Genomic DNA, 22,715 nt, shown 5'->3' with positions numbered 1-22,715 from the left:
AACGGCAGCGTCAGGCAGGAGCGAGGGGGAAGCGGGCAGGACGCGAGGTAAGCGCAGCTTCACCGTCCCCGGCCGGCGGTGACATCGCAATCCCCGGGTGACTCTGTGGCTTTAAGCGGTTCGAGGGCAATCTTGTGTTTTTCACACACATTTTTTCTCCCGGTCTCTCTCCCCTCCCCGGCTTCCTCCCTCTCTTCCCCTCTCCTGCCTCCCTCTCCCCCGCTCCCTCTCCCTCCTTTTCTCCTCCCCCCCGCACCCCCCCCTTCCCCCCTCCCCTCAAGTTTCTCCCTCTGTCTGATTAAATGAGAAGGAAGTGTGGGAGTGGTGGTTTTGAAGCTCTCCCTTTAAGAGGCAGCCTGCAGTGACGAATTGTTGAAATTGCCATTGCAGGATGGCATTCCGCTATAAATTCATTGTTCCACCTCCTCTCATCTTCACATTTCTCTCCCTTCTCCTCTTGTTCACATCGACAGACTGGGGATAACAACAACAACAACAGAAAAGATACAGGGAGGGGGCTTTTACAAAAATCCGGGACGTTTTCCGCTTCTTGGGCTTTTTTTTTTTTTTTTTTTTTTCTTTTTAACCATCTCACCGGAGAGGATCGAGGCGGGTTTTGGTGCCTGAATTTCTTCTCTCCCCTTCTCCTCCTTCTCTTCAAAACAAAAGGGGGCAAAAGAAGGAAAGGGAGCCCACCGGAGCCCGAGAAAGTGCCGAATCGCAGCAGACCTGCCCCCTGCCCCTGCTGCTGCTGCTGCTGCTGCTGGTGATGATCCGGTGACTACAGCAGAGAAGTGGAAGAGGAGTGGGAAGTGCTCAAACTTCTCTACTTGCCGGGTCCGAGCCTCCTCTCCTCCTTTTTCCTCTCTCCCCCCCTTTGCCTCCCCAGCAGCAGTGATTTGGGATTTTTTGCCTCTCTCTCTCCTTCCATGTGCTCCCGGCTCTTCCCTGCAGAGAAACACAAAGTTCACACGCGAGCGGCTTTTGTTGACATTTTTTTCTCTCCCACTCACACTTGACTCGAGTTTGGGAGGGAGAACTTTCTTTTCCTTTTTTTTTTTTTTCTTTTTTCTCCCTCCTTCCCCCTTCTCTCTTTCCCTTAACTACGTTGCTGCGCTCCGCCGACCGGCTCTTTCCACCCCCCCTCCCCAACTATTATTATTATTATTATTATTATTATTATTATTATTATTATTATTATTATTACTGCTATTAATTATCACCACCACTGTGGCCGCTCCTGACGGCGAGGCAAGCATGCTCCTGAAGCTGGTCTCCCTGCTGCTGGCCGCCGAGCTGCACCTCGCTCTGGCCCAGCCGCCGGCACCTGCCGACGACGGAGCGCCGCCGCCCCCCGCCGCCGCCGCCGCCCCGCCGCCGCCCCGGCCCCGGCCCCGGCCCGGCCCTCCCCCCGGGCCGCCCCGCCGCCCCCCGCCGCCTCCCGGGGCCAGCGGCGTCGTGCAGCGCCTCGACCCGACCTACGCGGGGGGCGGCAAGGCGGGCTACGTCCTTTACGCCGGGGGCCAGCGCTTCCTCCTCGACCTGGAGCGCGACGAGGCGGTGGGGGCGCGGGCGCCGCGGGCAGGGGGGCCGCCCCGCTGCTACTACCGCGGCACGGTGGACGGCAGCCCGCGCTCCCTGGCCGTCTTCAACCTCTGCGGCGGCCTCGACGGCTTCTTCGCCGTGGGCCGCTCCCGCTACACCGTCAGGCCGGCGCGGCGCGGCGGGGAGGCGGCCGGCCCGCGGATCTACGGGGAGGGCCCGGCCCGCGCCCCGCACCTCTTCCGCAGGGACCGCTTCAGCTTCGAGACGGTGCCGGCCCGCACCAGCTGCGAGACCCGCGACCCGGCGGCGGCGGCGGCGGCGGCGGCGGGGGACGGCCGGCGGCGGCGGCGGCGTCGGCGTCGCTCCGTCTCCCGGGCCCGGCAGGTGGAGCTGCTGCTGGTGGCCGACGCCTCCATGGTCCGCAAGTACGGGAAGGGGCTGCAGCACTACCTGCTCACCTTGGCCTCCATCGCCTCCCGGCTCTACGCCCACGCCAGCCTGGAGAACCACGTCCGTCTGGCCGTGGTGAAGGTGGTGGCCCTGGGGGAGAAGGAGAAGGGGCTGGAGGTCAACAGGAACGCCGCCACCACCCTCAAGAACTTCTGCAAGTGGCAGCACCAGCACAACCGCCTCGACGATGACCACGACGAGCACTATGACGCTGCCATCCTCTTCACCCGTGAGGTAGGCATCACCCTGACCGACGGCGACTTGGTGTCCCTCGAACGATGTGTCGTGGGGTGGTTGGGCTGCGACGAGGCCGCCTTGGCAGCTCTCCAGCCACATTGCTCTGCTTTGCCCAGCCGTTGTCTCCCTGCTCATGCCTTCGGCCTTTCTGTTGCATTGCACTGCATCTCGGGGACACCCGGTACCCACGCACACAGCTGCCGCAGATGGAAGAGAGGTTGAAAACCCAACAAATTGTGTATGCAGTTGTGTGTGCCCCTTCCCCTGCGAGGTCATCCCCACTGCGGGTACACTGTTGTTCATGCCAGTGCGGTGCTGGGACTCCTGCCAGGGTGGAGAGGTGGTGATTTGCCTGATTGGGGGACTCGGCTGAGGCCACCTAACTTATCTCTGCTTGAGAGATGACGTTATTCCATCTTTCCCAGTGAGAAAGCCCCTCTCTCTCCAGGGAGGTGGTCCAGGCAAGGGGCTGATAGCGCTCCCTAGCCTAAATTAGTCCCCAAACAAACCTGCTAGTGAAAATGGTGAAGAACACCTTAAAAGTACACGCGACTTCCTTGTTGAGTGCGGTGAGATGCTATTTCCAGCAAGAATAGCTCCACCACACTGGAAGCCGGCAGCGCTTGTGGTTCAAGAGTAGGACGCAAATGCAAACCGCAGGTAAACAGAGCTGCAGAAGTTGAGTGAGTTGGGCTGGTGGTGAGGGGATGCAGTCTCTTTCTCGTCCCCCAAGTGAAAAATGGGTGTCCTGATCAACTGTGGGTCAGATCCGGCCGGTCTTACCCATGGAGAGCTGTGCCTTCCTCCCTGCCTGGTTGTTACTTAATTGCATTGCCAGAGGTCGTTAAGGGACATTGCTCTAGTAGACATGTGGCCGAGTTTATGCAATGAAGTTCTTCTGTAAGAATATCCCTTCAGCGGTTTGGGTTTGGTGTTTTCTTTTTTTCCCTTCCCCAAGTACGAAAAAAATAGCTGCATGACTTTCCGTTCGTTTGAGTTCTCCTGCTTTTCTACATCATAGGAGCCTGCCAAAAAGGATGCTTTGGATGGTTTGTGGAAGGAGTTGCTCCAGAAGGGGGGAAAAAAGCGCCTGGCTTGCTTTTATAGCTGTAAATAGTTGAAACATTAGGTTCTGTGTCAGTCGGGCATCACTTGTACAGCAGGAGCCTTTTTTAGCAGTTTAAAGCCCATCGGTCTAATTTGCAAGCTTTCATTTTTTTATCATTATAATCTGAATGAAAGCAGGCTACCTAGACTGGGTCAGGACGCTCTTGCTGTTTTCTATAAACATCCTTTCTAATGGCTTATTAATTGAGCCTGGGCCAGAATCCATCACTTTTCACTAGTGTTTTTCTCTGCCGGTATTCCCATTTATTTCCCTGGGATTTATTACAATTCAGAAACTCTTAGGGTGGCAGACTGTGAATCTTAATATCAATTATTAAGTTAATTTGGATTGAGGTAGGATGTGAATTTTAAGTGCACTTGCTTTACAGATGCTTATCTGTAATTCTTTGCGTGGATGCCCTCCTGCCAGAATAAGAGTGTGCTGCTAATCAGTAACCCACTTTCAAAGACTCCTGAGCAATGCATCTTCCATGCGTAGAGTAACTTCTTTTGGATGTAAGTAGTACCTAAACTAACCAAAACGTCACAGTTCCTGTGGTCTCCTTCCACTCTTAAGATGCAAATATGGCTTGCAGTGTTGCTTAAGGATGTAAATGCTTTGCAAGAAAAAAGCACAGGCTTCCGTTTTCTTGGTTTACATTTTAACACGTTTAACTATGGGATTAGCTCCTCCATGCAGTTCAGTATAACTTAATCTGCTTTAAGGATTTGCTGTGTGCACACGCACATTGTTTGGCATTACATTTCAGTATTTGACTCAGTAAGAACAAGACTGTAGCTTCCTGCTACATGTGTTCATCATGTTCTTTGCAGGGAGTATGTGTATGCTTACACTTGAAATGTCAACATGAATCTATTTGTTCCTCTTGGAATGTAAACGCGTAAAGGGTTAAAGGATGAAAAAGCATTAGAGATGTTTCCCGGAGAAAACAGCCCCACTTTGAACTAAAGAGAGATTTTTTCCAGTTTAGCTTTTCAATGAGAGGGCAGCAATTGGCAGGAGGATCCAACTTTTACAACTATGTTTTGAACGTATGAAGTACGTCGCTTAGCTACTAGACGCCAAGCCATGGCTGCATGTTTTGATGGGCTCTGAATACCGTCATGCTAATTTTTGAACATCCAGATGTCTTCTTCTAAATGGCTTGGTTTTTAGGCGTGGGGTAAATGTGTCAGGTACATTTTCCGTCCTTGTTTACTAACTGAGGCCACCTTGAACTTTGTGTTTCTGCGTCAACAGAATAATATTTGCAAATCGTTTGTCAGCTGAACGCATGTCCTCAGCTGTATGTAACTGTTTATGTGTAGTTAGAATCTAAATTATGCATGCCTGTTGCCATACAAGTCTCTAACATACTAATTATCTTCGTTCTGGAGTGACATTTACTTGGATGTTATTTTTGACACCAAAAGAGGCTCTCTGAAAAGCTGGTAGCTTTACTGGAGTTCCTTATAAAGGAAGAATCCTGTCAGAATTCAGCACCATCGCTTCCTCCTCTTTTGTTGTCATTACTTGTTTAAAGAGAAATTAATAAGCATTCATAGACTAAGAGTGTGCTGGCAGCTCTCCCTTTTTATAAAGTTAGTACTGACCGTTCAAATTAGTATCATCATCATTCATACTAGGAGGTACTTCCCATGAAAAAAGATTTTTAGGAGGAGATTTACTGATTCCGGATTAAAACATTCACTCGCTTTTGGTCATAATCTGTATTTAATTTTATAAGGGCTTTAAAGCAATCATGCTGCAGAGCATAGTAAGTAGTAAATAAATACGAACATGGGTTCAGTTCACAGGCAACTGGTGTTAAACCTATTTTAAGGCTCTATATTGCTTATCAGTGGCAGCAAGAACCATGTAACTATCCATTAGCTGCAGTGAATCCGTTTACTCTGTAACTGCAAGGAAAACTACAGCAACGTGTCTGGTCATTATTATCACCTGTGTAGGAAATGGTAAAAACCCTCAATGGGCACAGAAATTATCTATCACTAAATATTGCGGAAACGTAGTTGGGTTCCACAGTGATTATGTAAATTCCCAAAATCTAATAAGGAGAAGTATATTTTCCCAGTGGTCTCAATCTCTCATTTTGACTCACGATGGCCAGTATCAAGCCTGACAGAGGTCTGACTTGTCAGTACCAGGAGGTGGTAATTTTCTAATAAATCCTGTGAGAGCTCTCATTAAGGCGGTTTGGCCTTAACAGCCTTAGAGAATACATGGGTCCCCTGCTGTTCGACTGCTTAGTGGTTGAGTCCTTGACAGCAGCTGTAAATTTTTGGGCCTCCTGACAGCAACATGCATGCTCCTCAGAGCATCCTCCGTGGAATATGGTGATGCAAGGATTTGATCATCTGGTGGCCAGGTGAGTCCTCCGCCCCGCGCGGCGGTAAAGAAGCGGCTGTGTGGTGGGAAGGAGGAAGAGCTTGTAAAGCCCTCTTCCCCTGGAGATTAGCTCGCTTTGTTCTCAATGGCAGTGAAGTCAACAGCAAATTTAGAATTTAGTCCGTTTCAGGCTTTTTTATTGTGAACAGTTCTCGGAAGCTGGAAACAGGTTATCTTCAGCCTTCAGGTTTTTATGCGTGCAACAAAATACTTGCCAGATTATTTGTCACAGTAGAAAAACATACTAGACGTGACTTGCAAACTGCACTAGAACTCAGACTGTTCTTTTCCGAGGTCTAGCCTGCTCTGCAGTTATCCTCTAGAATTCATCCAGTCTATTTCATTAGTGACCCTTAGTTAAATTTCAAGTGAACTATTGAATGCATTTGGACAAAATCCAATTCTGTTCCTTTCCTTTTCCCCCAATTCTGAATCATGTGAAAATTAAAATAGATATTTCTCACAGTAGATACACGCAACAAGAGCAAGAAAAAATACTTTCCTAAGTGCTTGTTAGCATCATCCGTGATAGTACCATCATGCCGGGCTCTAACCAAAAGTTCATGCTAGAGCCAAAGGCCACTGTCCTGCCTTTTTCCACACAGTAATTACATGGGTCTTGTATGTGTGATTTAGTTTAACTGTCAATCTGACAGTGCTGTTGAAATTTAACAGCAAGCTTCAGATTATCTCAGCTCTATAGATGATAATTTCATTGCATGGAGCACATGCTTTCTTTGGCTCTAGTTCTTTCTTCTTTTTTTCTTTTCTATACTATCATCTTCCCACAATTATTATCCCATATTAGTAAACAGGTCACTGTACCAACGGTCAATAGAATATATTTCACTGATGTTTGTGACTACTACTCTGAAGAAATTATAATGTGATGTGTCTACCAGTTTCGTAGTGTTTTCACCAATTTTGTTGCAAATCTAATACATTTAGATAATGTCCCTGGGGAAAATGAAGTGGGACATAATTTGTGTGGGAGAAGTAGCGTGATTCACACTAATCTACAGAGACGGTGTGAAATTTCCCCACAGAGGAACTATGGGTTAGGCAAGTTAAATTGCACATTTTTCCTTGTTCACCAGCCACCAGTTTCATAACTGAAACTTTGTTTGCCCTTCCCCTCCCCATGCAGAGTCCAAATGCCTTATGTGCGTTTTGTCAATATTTTTAAATAATCTGTGGTTTGCATAATGCTGCTGCATTTTCTTTATGTGCTTTAGGAAAAAAAGTTGTTTTGTTAATATGTACATTCAGAGCATAAAAGCTTAACCCAGTTTAGGCTCTATTTCTAATACTTTGTTGCAGAGTGTCCTTGCATGACAAGTGCCTAGGGTCCCCATACCATACAAGGGGAGGGTAAGAACATGCCTAAATATCCAGTCCGGTGAGGAGGTAGTTTCTGAAGCCAGCAAGTATAGCATGCATGTGCTAAACTTAGCCCAACATTGGGTTTTCTTGAATTTCACCTTACCTAGAATTCAGAAACACAACTCTCTACATTTGAGATTCAAATGCCCAAAACTCAGGCCCCTATTTATCATATTAACATGAAAGGAAGACGACCTCAATTTTTAAGTTAAACTACTGGAGGAAAAGATGTGATTTTTGTTTTGGTAGGTATGGCAGGTATCACCACTCTGGTTTTCCTCGAACGGTAACAGGACTTTGGTCTTTCCTCTCAAAATATGGCCATGGGAGGGCAAAGTAGTCTCCCAGTGAGTCTGATGGGAGTCCTTCCTCGCTTCGCAGTGATGGCCAGGCCCTCTCCCTGGTGCCCTGACCTGGACATCCCCATGACAGAGACCCACCAGTGCCTCAGGAAGAGGAGTTTTCACAGCAGGCTTCCTCCAGGGCAGCCTTCCACCATTTTGGCTTGTAAAGCCTCTTTTTTAAGTGTCGTAGTATCAGTTGAGGGGTAAAATAGACCATGCCCTAATTCTTTTTTTCACCAGTTAGCCCTTATTTCCAGTATACCTTTTGCAGTCTGTCGATTTTGGTCTTGTGCTCCTTTTGCCTTCCAGACATCATGAGCTCTTTGGGTAATACCCGTAATCCTTTCTGTTTGGGTGAACCTTACTTTCCTCCACATGTGCCGTTCTGCGTTGCTGTGACATTAATAAACTTTCACCCACTTTGCAGAGGGGCGCGCAGGAGGGTGGATGCGTGGGTCCCAAATACCGCCTGACCCCACCCTCCCTTTACAGGGCTGTGGTGGGAACGCTGCTGCAGGAAGTCGGAAAGTCGTATTTAATTCCTTCCTCTGCTTGAGGGATTTTAGGTCTGTATCGCCCACCTCCCAGGAGAGGTCCTTAACCAGTAGGTTGTAAGCTGTTCCAGGTGTTAAGGAAACTTTCCACCCCTCTGACCAAAGCTATGTCACTGTTTAGCAAGTAATTCAAGATTCATATGGTGAGAAGGAGAGAAATCGTGACCTGAAGCCGCTGACTGGAGCGCACTGCTTAGAGCAAGGCGGTCTGGGTTCCCAAAGCACGGAGAGAAGACTGTTTCTGTAATTTACCAAAGGACTGCTCAGTGTAAAATACAGAAGCAGGCCAAGGAATAGGAACCAAAAATTAGGTCCCTTCACCAAGCGCTGTAAGCACTAACTGCAGCCTGGGCTAGGGAAACCTTTGGCACATGGGATGCAACAGGAGGAGCCACAACTCCCTGCACACACGGACACATGCAGACCTTCACTGTAGACCATAGTCTAGTGTAGACCATAGGGCGCTCTCCTAAGAAACATGCTTCTAAGTATCCTCATCCCTGAAAGGAATTTGAAGCTGGATCACCTTCTTACTGGGCAAAGGCTTTAGCTCATGAGCTGTTGTAAAGAAACCAGAAAAGCAAGCAAACACACAGAGATGTAAAAGCTGTTAGCTGTGATGTGCAGCTGTGCCTGATAGAAAGCCTAATCCTGTTGGTTTCCCGTACATCTGATCTGAGAACGTCTGTAGGCTTAGCTTCCCTCAGAGGCAAAGATGGAGAAACTTGAAGCATCTCAACCCCAATCAAGCTTTAGTATTAGCTAAGTGCTAAGCTGTTCAGGACTGTAAAACTGTGGCACTTTGGGGCCCATAAGGTCACAAACCGCAAGCCCTATGAAGGGTAGATAACTCAAAGACCAGAGGATGCGTGAGCCAATTTTGTTCTTCTCCCCTTACATTCCACCAAACTGTCCGCATTGGACAGTTAATCCTTAAATCCTGTTTTGGATCCGGTTCACGGGCTCTGGCCTAATACCAGGTTTCACTAAACAGTTTATTCTTGTTTTTAAGCCTACTGCACAAATCAAAGAATTTCAGGTAAGATAAATTAGTTGCTCCAGCAGGGTGCCACGGCAGTTATCTTCATTCACAACAATGCCACGTATACATGGCAAACAGCCAGCTGCTCTTGATGTACTTACGAATGCCAAGAAAATTTGGCCTTTAATAAGCTGCCTAATTAACTACTAGTCTTATGACGTACAGCTCAGTTTTCCTAAGTCATTCCTTTGCCAAAGCTTAACATCTATGGCCTCCTGTGTAGCAAATGCATTTCCTAGTCATTCTCCTATTTTGAAACTACTGTAATGCAGATCAAGGGCCAGACTCTGCATTCCTTCTTTAGAAATATCAAGAAACACTTATTCTTTGAAGCTTCTGCCATTATTTGCAGGCAATTACATGAGTACACAGATCTGAGTAAGCAATTAACTTTTTAAGTAGCAGCCACACACCAGAGCAAACTAATCATTGGAAACTGATTTTAAGTATCATGTGAGTCCCCGTTTTCTTAGTGCTTTAGCTGGAGTATGAAAAGTTCAGGAGACCCACACAGATTTTTTAGATTGCATCATTACAGCAGGGCCTGTTTTTAACAAAATTATTTTCAAGGGAAATAAAAACTTGTAATGTACTCCCAGAAACTTCACTTCATAAAAGTTTGAGACTGCTTTCCAAGACTGCCCAGGAAAACTAAAAATACAGCTATTGATGCTGGTAACAAATAATCCATGGCCAGTACAGCTACAGGAGGTTTAAGTCAAAAGAAATTTTGCCGTAAAGATGTAAATCAGTGGAAGTGTAAACAGGCGTGATTTTCAATAACGTCACTCAAAATCATGCTGTTGGGAAGGACGATGTAGCTAGGGAATGGTGAGTTGACCCGACAGCAAACTTTTCAGAATATTTGTCTCAGAGATGCCACTTGATAGGCTTCAATTATGGATATAGTATATACTATGTGATGCTATGAATAGAAATATATTAAAGTTCAAATCATGCAGAGGCAAGAGAAATAATAAATGAGACCATGAGTTGAGCACATAATGGAGCTGAGTCTTCAGTAATCTGCCTAAGTGGTTATTGACAATGTCAGCATTAGCTTAAAAAAAGCATCCTCATGCAGTCACTGAGGACTGAAGTCGGCAACGAAAACCAGAAGGCTCAGCACATGCTCTCTGTTCAAAGCGTAGCCAACACATGCCCTGCTCTAGCAGCAGACGGGCAACCCGTAGACATCCCTCCCCAATAACAGCTTCATACAAAGAAGCTAATGCCAGAAAATATTTCCTGTCCTTGTTTCCAAGATCCTTTACAAGCCTCCTCCAGCGCTGCCCAGCTGGGATTCGGTAGGCGGCTGCAGCGCTCCCCACACCGCCTGGCTCAGACTGCTGGGGAGGCAGCGTGGATGTGGTCACGGAGCTGGCTGAAGGGAATGCGGCTTTACTGAATCACTGTCCACTGCTTTCTGACTACAGTGCGGTCGCTCTCCTCTCTTCCTCTTCACGGGGATCATTGGTCCCACACCATCTGAGGACAGCTGTTTTCCAGCTGTCCGTGGGGTGTGGGAGGAGCTAGACAATTTTACAGATAAGCAATTTTCAGAATCACTTATTTTCTCCTGGGGGATTTCCTAGGAGCAACTTTTAACTAATACAGCCCTTCAAGAAATTCATTTTGTCTGACCTGAAGTTAAGGTATTTCATAAAGAAAGCCTGCTTTGTTTTGTCTAGACAACTGTTATGCAAATGAGCACTGCCTTGAAAGTTACCAGTGGGATGCTGAGATACGTGGATATGTGTCATACTCTGGGAAATGATGGAAATGGAGGAACAGCGGTTTGATGAAGTGACTGGATTTGAGAAAAACCCAGGCATGCAGCGTGGTGTGATGTCAGTAACATGTAACATGAAAAGTAACCAAACATTGCTATGTCCGTTAGTGCTTGCATACGTACATAGCTATTTTTCTGATGTCTAATGAAGGTGGTGTAATGCAATCGTATGCATAGCTTTCAAAATTTTGAGGGCTGCTTACGGTTAACATCCCTGTCATAATTTTCCATACTCCACACATCCCATCAGAAGTAACTCTTAAGGAAGTTTATGAGATTGCCTGCTTAGAACAATTGTATTCTTTTAATTATACTTGTGTCATCAAATCCAGAGAATCATTGTGAGGTCTGGTTGCATCTGCTGGTATAGCTTCATAGCCATATCACTGGCATAGCTTCTTTTTGTGTGCAAATGGAAATAAATCATGCACTGGCATAAGACATTTGTGTGCCGATATAATTGTGCCCGCACTGGAAGCAGTACTGATGTAAGTATCTACGTAATAATGACACCTAAATACAAGAAAAGACCAAATGACACAGAATCTGCCTGCAGAGACAAGGCCTGAATTAATGCATTTTATACTATTATTGGCACTGTCAACCTGAGAGTAATTTAGACCTCCTCCAGTAAGCTGCTTTCTGTCTGATCTATGTGCTTTTTGGTACTTGTGTAAGAATTCCAGTTCAACTGCTTGTGTGGATTCAATTCAAATTGCACTAATATGAAGGTATCTTACTTCCTATACAGCTTACACTCATTTATTTAGACCAATTATATCACCATGAAAAGTTATTTTTATTGGTACTATGCACATGCATTTTTTCTGAGTTTTGTTACTCATGCTGCTGTAGGTAAACCACTTACAGTTACATTTACATAGAGTTTACTCTATGTAAAATGCACCCTTAGACTGAGAGGGCGAGATTCAGAAGTGATACATAAAGGCCTAAATGGATATGAACCCAAGCAAAAGTAATAGGAGTTTAAGGATTATATCTTCCTTGTTGAATATGCCCCAGATGTTTGATGCTATAGTAACATGACCTCACTTAGGGCCTCTTCCAACATTGGTCCCGAGATGCTGAAAATGATATGAAGTTTATTTGCCTAAATAAAACCAGAAAAAAATTGCCTTTCTTTTAAAGTACTTGAAAATGGGCGTCCTTATTCTGTACCTTCCCATAACCCATGCAGTGCCAGAAGCAAAGTCTGGGGAGCTAATTGGATGTCAGGGGTGGGAGCCAGTGGGTTAGAGAGAAAATTGTCTGCATATTATCTGCATTGCTACAGAATAGAAGTTTTTCTTAAACCATGCATTATACCTGTGAAAATTTGGGAATTGAAATACTTCTGAACTTTATTCCTTCTCTTCTTGTGAGGCTGTTTTGTTCATTGGTACTGCGGCATTTAAATCTTGACATTAAGTAGCACCAAGAGTGCACTTAACGAAAAGAGTTCCCAGACACCTGGAAGCCAGAACTGATCCCGAAATTCTCGCTCCGTATATGTAATACTGCTATGTAGCTTGAAAAATTCTTTATTTCATCTTGGGGGGAAAAAATACACTTTTGTTTGGTAAAGAGATGCTCTGTCACAGTATCTGTGAACTCAGTGTGTTTTTCTTTGACTTCAGTGGGATTTGAATCCTGTGTATTTTCAAGTTTGCCTAAATTTGAAACTATCATAATCAGTGAACATTGTTGACCTGAAGCCTCATAAAGGATATCTGTTATTCAGATGGCTTAATTGTGAAAGGCTTCATAAAAGAAAGTCATTATAAAAGGAGATCTGAATGGAAGAAGAGAGTCTTAAAAATGAAGGGGAAAAAGATACTCTTTGATCATTTTGATAATAACATTTGATAATACTGTCATGCCTTGAAACCGACAATTTCATTCAACCACAATGAAATGTTGAAGTGTTCAAAATAACATGGTACCTACTTTTCCTTCTCAACCAAAAAAGCATATATACGTACATTCAGACTAGTATTCTTCCCTCTGCTTCAGCAGAAGCACTGAAAAGTTACTGCTGATGATTAAAACACTATGTCTGATCAAAGCTGCCTTCATCATTAGCATTAGCATTAGCATTAGCATCATTATCATCCTGGAATGGAAAGAAAAAACCTGATGCTACCTGCATGGTTTTTGGAGACACCCCATACCTACAAGTAGGAAACATGATCAAGTTGTTGCGCTAGTAAGACTAGGAATCAAGGGATTTTTACACTCTGCCATATCACTGACTCTTTAAGCAATCTCTGAGAATTGCTTAAATACTTGGTATATTGGGTAATACATTATTAATCATTGTACTGCTTGACAGATGTGACATGAGGTTTAATATATTACAATCTAATTTCTTTAAGTGCAAGTATAAGACTTGCCTTTGGAAAAGAATGGTGATCTCTGGTTCAAGGACTGATCAGGAACCTGAAGCGTTCTCTCTGTGCCTTGGTTCACCTTCTGTAAATAAAGAGAATATTCTATTTTTATTGTCAATGAAGAAATGCTTCTACAGCATGTATTTTGAATACCTCACTCAATGCAAGTTTGAGCGTCTGTATGCAGTGCAGAAATACAAATTTAACTAACAATAATCAATTACAGAACGTATCCAAATTCCCTTAAAGTCAATGAAAATACTCCCACTGACTTTACCAGGGGTGGGATTGGGTCATCGTGCTTTTAAACTGCATTGACATCTTTAGATGGAAGCTTATACTGATGTTTTTATCCAGGTTCTGCTGTTCGCAAAGGGCTGGTGACTTTAACCTGTTGTTACCTACGGGTGTAAAAATTTATTTTAATGATTTTTTTTTTCCCTTCCTGGGCAGGATTTATGTGGGCACCATTCATGTGATACTCTGGGAATGGCAGACGTTGGGACCATATGCTCTCCTGAGCGCAGCTGTGCAGTGATTGAAGATGACGGCCTCCATGCAGCTTTTACAGTGGCTCACGAAATTGGTATGCAGTGCCTTTTCTGTTCGCTTGCCAAATCAAACACTTGTAACAGCTGCATTAGTAACCAAAATACTTCGCAATTAATTCCAGATTTCCCCTGGTCCAGATACTCACTTGGGGATTAAGGCTGTATACATATGCACTTCAGGGTTAACTAATAAGGGATCAGAAGGCAAGTGAAGGCGCACAGTAGGTGTTTCCTTTCTGACAGTGTTGTTTCTAAGCAGTAGTTGAAGTGAAAATTCAAAGGCTGCTGCTACTGTCCAAAGATGTCAATACGTGTCCCTCCTGAGAAAGCATTTGGCCCGTCTATTGTAATTCGCATGCATTTAGTGCATGCACAGTGGAAAATAACTCACCTTTTTGAACTACTTGCATGCTCTACTGTTACGAAACTTTTTCTTGGGACAATGTGTTACCTGCAGAGGAGGGCTTTTGTGGAAAAAACAGAATTCTAATCTCTTTCTAAGGGTATGAAAATTCCACCTTTATGGTAAAATATGGTACTAATGTGAACCCTGAAATAAGTGAAATAGTATTTAGGTGATAAAGGTTTGGTCAAAAAAGCTGTTTAACTTTGTTTCAGTTTCCACCTCAGTGGACAGCAGTTTAATGTAGGAGCCTTACATGCACCGTTCAGAAGGATTTAACGTAGAATTAGTGACAGAAGAAAGTTCATATTCTGGGATATTGCGTCTGTCATGATACATTCCTTCGGAGAGACTGCTGCCATCTTGATTATTTTTAATTTACTAATGCTTTGTGAGCTGTGTTCACTGGAAATACATTTGGTGTGAGGGCTATTCACTTCGGTGAGTGAACAGCAATTTAAAAGTGGAGATCATTCTTTTTTTAACATTCTTGGAAGGAAATAACAAGGAAAGGAGGACTTTCAGAGAGAGCCAATTTCTGAATTGCCTTGTACCTCATGCCAAACCAAAGTAAAGTTTCCTTTGGGAATATCATTGCAGTAGTTCAATTTTCAAGTAGCTAGCAGGTAGAGCCCAAGAGCTGTGTGCCTTATATATACATCTGGCTCAGCAACTGGAGGTCACCAAGTATGAAAAAGCAGCTGGCATGTCACTGACCTGACCCTTCAACGATTAGTGAACCTAACCCTACTGCTTTTATGGTGCTACAAAGAAATGAAGTAGTAGTGGCTGGAGAGGGATCATGTGGTGCATGAAAACATAAAATGTTGTGGCACAATGAGTCCCCAAAACAGAAATTTTATTTTAATAAACAAGAATATAATTATAAAGAAAAAGCCCTCTGAAATCACTAATTCAGAGCATTTGGAGATAAGTACAGCAATACATCAAATACCACTTCACATCAGGTGAGTTTAGTGGCATCAAACCTGGATGCTGTGAAGCTAATGACCCGTCGCGAATCTGGTCTAGAACTGGGACAAGTAGATAGATTGGCAAACTTAGCCTATCACTCCAAGGCCAGTCTGCTAGAGGGACTGCTTGTATTTTCTTGCCTCCAGAAGTCATGCTTACTGCTGAAGGTTAGTGGGCATTGGCGAGGCTGGATGAGGGACCTTCTTGTGATGCCAGTGTTGATGTATCTGGTGTGTGAAGAGGTGAGTAATGTGTCTCGACTACCATTTTATCAGCAATAAATACATGTTTAGATAGATTAAAAATGAAAGAACGTAGATCAGTAAAGATAGGGATGAGCGGTAAATATACATATTATTACCTTGAATTCCACACAAAGAAAATGTAAACAAAAGTGAATTATTTTTAGTGATCTAGAAGCACATTTTTGAAAAAGAGCCATTTTCATACCTAGACATTTACAGGAATCTGTAAAAGGTATAATTTTCAATGTAAAAAAGGCATGAATTGAAACGAATAAATAAGTACCCTAATGGACAAAAAAACTCTAGTTTGAGGTTGTTTAAAACAACATCCCCTTTTTTTTCTCCTCACCATAAGATTTTAAGAAAGGAGGGGTGTCAAGTCACAGAATGATCTTTGTGTGTGTGGCCTGAAGTGGGAGAAGTTGAGAAGAAAACACAGCTAAAATTGCTTGAGTACTTACATTAAATTAAAGGTCAAAAAAGGATGAAAAATAAAAGTGTGGCATGGATACCCTTTAGTTAAGCACTTTGGGGAAAACCTTGCTTTATTTTATTTGGAGACCAGATTTCTTCCTACAATTCAGAAGTCTTAAAGTTCCCCCTGTCCTGTGGGTAGGGTGTAGCTTTAATTTTACAGCAGCTTAGTTACTTGCTGGCATTTACCTGGCAGCATTAGGAGATGCCCTGCAAGACAGAGGGGATGCTAAGGGCTCTAAGCCTAAGATGCTCCTTTCTGTCAGTAGGAAGAGCAAGGTGAGCCGCTAAGTGAATCAGAGTCACCGTCTGCAGTTTTTTAAATAACCCTGCTGCGTGTGCATGTGCAGCAGATGCAGCATCATTAACACGGACTTGAGCTGGAGAATGGCTGTGTGTCCTCACTTTGACTTCCACGGGGATCTGAATGCTCTTGTTTCCTCTCTGAAGGTTCCAAAAGCATTTTTGAGGAGCAGATTCTTTCTCTGGAAGGCAACCAAAGTAAATGGAACGGCAGCTCGACCAAACAGGACGATGCACAGCCCAGGGGCTCAGGTTGGATACATGCTTAGGAAGCCAAAAAGCAGCCTGCTACAGAATAAAGCCTGCTGCTTCTGTTGCCAGGGTTTCTACTACATTATGTGTTAGATGTTTATTTTATTTCTTTCAGATAAAATAGATGGATTTTGACCAGTGGTTTTTAAGGGGGAGAGTATGAATGAGCAGCAATAACAGGCAAAATCTCCAAAGGGCTGTAAACAAGAGCACAGAAAGAAGGAGATGCAACCAAATTCTTAGTACAACTGATTAGCTGACAATAAGAGGTGGAGATCCATACATAAAGATTGACAAGGTAGGACCTGAATCTTGTCCTACTTGTATGTAGGAAAATCAGGAATAATTTATCTCCAATGTCAAATGCAGAAAATAAGGATAATGCAACAAAGAACAGGAGGAAACCTTGTGACTTTGAACGTGATAATCCAGTTTGTCCTCAGAATAAAGGGAAGAGGTGCTAATAGCATAAATGTTATTTTTAAATCATAGCCTGTCAAGACACCCAGCCACTAATGGTAAATCCATATACCGTTATTTTCTAGCAAGGGGACATGCTGCTATCAGTCTGGACAGCAGTAGCTTTGCTGTCAGAAAAACAGTCTTCTGGATTCTTGCCTGAAATCATCAATTCAGCTCCATGTTGTGGCATATGGATGTCTTTTTTGACTTTAAGCAACTCCTTCAGCTATGCCTCCATAGCTTTGCAGGGATATCTGAGCTAGCTTAGGCACAGTATGTAGACATTCTCCAAGTCTTTGTTATCATCAGCCTATTGTCTGTAAAAAAATGATGTTTCCTTATTTCATGCACTTCCCTGCTTCGCAGAGACATCTGGAGAAAAGCATTAAAGAACCTATGATTGCTCATAATCTCAAAATTTATTTAATGTTTTTCATAGGTCAGCACTTGCATATTGCTTCTCCATATATCCCTTATTAAAATAGCCATCAGGAAACAAGACTAACTAGATTCTGACTCTAATACTCTGGACTTTTGGGTTGGAGATTTGTTGCTTTTACAGTGTTGAATTATAAGCCAACCTGTGCATCCCCTGAAGATAAGCATCATCCAACATCACCAACAGACACAGTCAATCAATTTGAAGTTACGTTTAACATCTCTTGCGATGGGATATATCCAATAGATGACAATTCCTTGTTTAGTAGACTGGTGTTGCATTTTGTGATGCAGTCATGGTCAGAAGTTTCTGCTGACTTTGGCTTTTCCTATGCTGGAGTCCCGCATGCTTCGGTACAGACAGCCCACCATCCTAAAGGGTTTATCATCATCTACAAAAACAAAATGAGAAGAGTTCAAGAGAAAATAAGTGGAGCTACTGCTCATTTTATCAGTAGGTAATTTCCCGAAATCACAAAGGAAGTCTCAAGGAAAGCCAAGGATTAAACTTCTCCCTTGAGTTTCGATCTAGTCCTTAAATACTGAAGCATCCTTCCTGCAGTCTTTAAGCAGGCAAAGCTCCAGTTTAGTTCAATGAGAGTTACATGGGTCTAGTAACTTAAATTATATGTATCTTTATTCTTTCCATCAATCTTGAAGAACTTTTCTATTTTCTTTTTTTTTTTCTTAAGAGGAGATACAGAGAAAGCACTGCCTTTTTGCTCAGTGGTAATGTTCATTTGACCTTTTGCAAAGTTTCTATTTCTCTGTTATGCAACCACACTGGCATGCTATTACTCCTTCTATCCTCCTGAGTAATATGGTTTACTGATGTTCTTTCCAAGTATTTTATTTTTAGAATATAGCTTTAAAATTGCTACATGGAACTAATTAAACCTCTGTTCATTAGTTTTCTTTTATCTTTTACATGTGACTTTAGAGAAGGGAAGGCCAAAGGAGGGCATAAAAGCAGTCTTCAAATATATTAAAAAAAATTGTTGCGAAAATTTACGTAATAAATCATTCTCCGTGTCCACCTGGGACAGCACAAGGGGTAATGGTCTTAAATTGCAGCAAGGGAGATTTACTTTAAGCATTAGCCAAAATCATCTAACCAGAAGGACAGTTAAGGGCAGGAATGAATTGCTTGGGGAGGCTGTGAAATCTCCCTTACTGGAGGTTCACAGGAGCCGGCTGGCTAAAACAGCTGTGGCTTAGGGGATGCTGATCCTACCCTAGGGTGGAGGGATGCACAAGATGGCTTTTCAGGATCTCCCCTCAGCCTCATTTTCTATGGTTATGTGAAGTTATCACAACTTCCTCCACAGCTATACTGTGTAACACCTAAAATGAAGGAACTGTACAGAAACTAAAACTAGAAAATAACGTGTTTAATACCAAATCTTTTTCAGCATGCCGTCATTCTGTGGCATCCGCCACCACTGAGGACAGAAATATCACGAGCGCGGTCAGCAAAGTGTAGTGCTTTATTAGAGAGCATAGTTTTATGTAAAGAAGCCATTTTAGAGGTGAGGTATCACTCCTGGGGTCCCTACTCAGGTGGTTCACTGGAATACATCAAAATACCATTTTGCTGAATTCTGAGTGGATTGAAAGTATTCAGAGCCTGAGCCTGTATGTGAGTTGTAAGCTTCTGTAGAAAGAGAACCATGTCTACCATGTCTAACCTAGTAACCTTTATAGCAAACTGTATGATTCTGACCATTCTTCAGAAAAAACACAAACCAAGAACAATGTGTATGATATTTAAATGGTAGTCTTGCTTTTGATGTCCATAGAAGAGTAAAAAAATACTCTCATTCCATATTTTACCACGTGCTCATTTTATATACACTCAGAAGTAACTAAATACAGTCATTTCTTCTTTTCCACTGCTGAACATGTAGCCCTTTGATTTCAAGGCTGTCAAGGTAAAGCAGATAAAGACAAGCTTCAGACCTGACAGGTACAAATCTTTTGTAGCCTTTCATTTCAAGGGGGATACGTTGCCAGGGGCACAGAATCTCATAGGCACATGAAAAATGGTGAAGGTTGTCTAACTTTTGTATTATATTTCCTTCATGAGAGATGAAGTTTAGGCAAATATCCAGGTAATCATAATTAGGCAGATTTGCTTTCTTAAAACAACAAAAAAGAGAGAGAGAGTACACTCATCCAAGTCTTCTCTGATGACATACATCAGGAAAATCGCTTGATTCCTTCTCTTTGAACATTTTTCAAAGTTCTGTCTAAACTTCTGCTTATAAAAGCTCTTGAATTAAGCGCTCATGGACATATCCTCTTTGGTTAAGAGAAAAGATGGGCAGTCAAAGTTAAGCCTTCACAAGAGGTGAAGAGTGGGGCAGAAAATTTAACTGATGCTTCGAAAAACTAGTATCAGTTGTACAAAAGGTTGCTGGTTAAAATTTTGGGTAAAAATTCTTGGCTTGCCCAACAATTTTTTGGTTAACTTATAATGTTATATGTAATATATAATTGTTCCACCTGCAGCACACATGGTGCTTAAAACAAACCTTTTTTAGTGAAGCTGAGACAGTTTGTATGGAAAAGTGGAGAGACAGAAGGGGGAAATTTATATGATGTAGAAAAATTGAATCCTCAGGTTCTGAATATGCTTGAGCTTTTCTTTATCTACCACGTACTTTTAAGTCTGAGTAGACTGGGGATCTTTGCCTTCTTAATGTCTGTGAAGCGATTCTGACAGAGCAGTGAGGAGATGGAGGGCCAAGTTCTCAACCAGAGGCTTCAGGAAGTGACTCAGACACAGCACTAACATTGCCCAAGTTTTCAGAGGTTTTCTGGAGTTGTGCTGATCTTTGTGTACATGTAACCTCATGAAGAATTACATTAAACAAGTGCTATGCTTTGAAAAGCTGCTACGGATCCTGAAACATCATAACTTAAAGCCAAATATATAGAGTGAAATATCAGTATCTCTGCAACCATAAGAGAATTGAGAATGAAACTGTGTTTTGCCTAGTGTTTCAGAACAATCATTGTCAAAAAATATTTCAAGGACATGGCTTAGTGGTGGACTTGGCAGTGTTAGGTTGGACTCAATGATCTTAAGGGTCTTTTCCAACCTAAATGATTCTATGATTCTAAAAAAAGTCCACTTCAGCTGTGTGTGCCTGAAGCCCCAGCTTTCCAGATTGCAGGGGAAAGTAGGGATTACTTTCCTCCTTGGCAGGTAAATACTACCGATATGATCATGTAGGTTTTGTGCGGAAAGTACTTCTGGTACAGAGAGGAAGGCAGAATTACCCAATAAACAGGCAGTTGGCAATGCAATTTTTACATTCTTCCACTGTCTACTCTCCCAGACATTCACTTACCATGAGCTACCATGGTAAGCTACATTCTTTGCGAGTTACTCTGAGTTGGACAGATGTGAAATGGGTGTCACCATCTCCACTTTGTCATTAAAATTAATATTTATCTTCTACATGCCCCATTAATTAGTATAGCAGATGTAGAGTGGACCTCCAAGACCAGATCTTTTTAATGATTATTTGAGTCTATGTGGACACGGTGGTTTCGGATTGCCCAGTCCACATTGCCTGGACAGAATCTTGCCTGCAAATTTTCTGTCTGATGGGGGTGATGCATCTGTGATCTCCCACGGAAGTCTGTTATAACAAGCCGTTTCAGTAGAAGTTTGTTTTGTGTGAACTCTGCAGGACTGGTGCATGAATGTCTGATTGTGCCTTTTTTTTATGTCTGCTCCTGAAAAGAAGCTGCACTTCAGACTATTGTTTCATTCAGTCTGAAGAACTCTTTTAAGCCAGAAATATTAAAAACTGCCTCTGGGCTAGAGATTTAGAAGAGAGGGGGATTTTTTTTTTTTCTTTTTTCTTTCATAAGTGATGGATAGCAGTCAAAGAAAAGAAAATTGGAAGGAAAGTTCAAGTATGAAGAAAGAGGAATAGCCAGTTTTATATTCTATGCAAGTTTTTTGTAAGCTTGTGTAATTCAAAACACTTCTGTTTTATAAAAACTTTATTAATCATTATTGCTTAGGTCCATCATTTTTTATGCAACATTTCCATGACTTCAAGAGGATTTCTGAGTGATATCAGTATGCAGTTCTTAACGAGGAGTCAAGTACTCGCACAAGTTAGAAAAACAGTACATGCAGAAAGAAGTGGTTTTATTTTAAAAGAGTCACCGCATGCAATCTTTGTTTAGCAAAGGAGAGAGTGAGAGGCTCGTGCAGAAGGTATGGCTGGTGGTTAGACCAAGGAATGTTGAGCCAGGAGGTTCCTGAATCCTGATCCCGTGAGAGCCAGTGACTCACTGTGTAACCTTGGGCAAATCACTTGACCTTCTTTTGTACCCCTGTCATCCCCACTGAAAATTAGGTGAAAGGCATGACCTCACTGAAAAACACATGCTTCATCAGAACTGAGCATTTCTAAGAAAACAAATTACAATGCCTGTAGCATTTTTTAGCATGCTGTGTCACTTTGCATGTGTCCTGTGGTCAAATTCAGTGCAAGAGCCGTACTTTGACATGCTGTTCAGTTCAAGCACTAGAGATCTGTGTATGTCCATAAACTAGGTTATTGGGTTTTTTTCCAGAAGAGCCACCATGATATGTGTTTTAGCAAAAGCTGGGTTTTACTTGGTGTACACTGGGGACACTTTTTGTTTTCTTTATTCCTATGCTTGAGATACCAGTGGAAAATAAATGAGATTAGAGTAATTTTTGCACGCTGTTCGCTCAGAGAACCTCTACAGATAGTCTGGCAACATATTTTAAGAAAATTCAGAAATATCCAAACTTCTGTTTTGCTTCCCAGCGCTCCTCAGAAGAAAATAGCTGCAGTGCAATGTGCTTCACCACACACCCAACATAGCTCTGATGCGCTCCTGATTTACCTGCAGAGCTCTTTGTGTCCTGATATTTAGAGAGGATGTAAGTTTTAGCTGACTTGTCATAATTGCTTTGGAGTATTCCCACCTTATATTAGGAACATACACCCCATTCCTACAAGGTGTAGGAATTCTTTCTGAACCCATTGGGGATATTATTTCCTGTTGGGCTGTAAAGGGTGTTGGCCTTCAGTAGTTGTTTGGGTAGGGAAGCTTGTGCAGTGCAAGGTCCACTATCAGGAATGCAGACAGTGCAGGTGAACTGGGATCCAGGGGCTGATGACTGCTGTTGACTCCTTCATTTCTTGCTTCAGGATCTAAACAGACTGAGCTGTGTCAAGAGCCCCCTGCAGATGATGTTCCAACACTCGTTAGGGTTCAAAGTCTGCAGGTTGCTTTCATGCTGCTTTCAACAGTTTACTGATGTAGTCACACCTTCTCTCACCTCAAGGGGAGAAGGAA

The 22,715-nt window shown here is 43.1% G+C and overlaps 1 protein-coding gene across 1 annotated transcript in view; it reads left to right on the top strand.

The window, feature by feature from the left end:
* Positions 1-1,257: 1,257 nt before the first annotated feature.
* The window catches only part of ADAMTS5 (ADAM metallopeptidase with thrombospondin type 1 motif 5), a 47,312-nt gene continuing 25,854 nt past the window's right edge, over positions 1,258-22,715 (top strand). The window contains exons 1-2 of the mRNA XM_076352481.1: positions 1,258-2,229; positions 13,708-13,840. Coding sequence (XP_076208596.1) covers positions 1,258-2,229; positions 13,708-13,840 — 1,105 coding nt within the window. The remainder of the gene's footprint in view (positions 2,230-13,707; positions 13,841-22,715) is intronic.

This window comes from Aptenodytes patagonicus, chromosome 1 (assembly GCF_965638725.1).
Source record: "Aptenodytes patagonicus chromosome 1, bAptPat1.pri.cur, whole genome shotgun sequence".
Classification (NCBI taxonomy): domain Eukaryota; kingdom Metazoa; phylum Chordata; class Aves; order Sphenisciformes; family Spheniscidae; genus Aptenodytes; species Aptenodytes patagonicus.
This window is presented reverse-complemented; position numbering and strand designations above follow the sequence as displayed.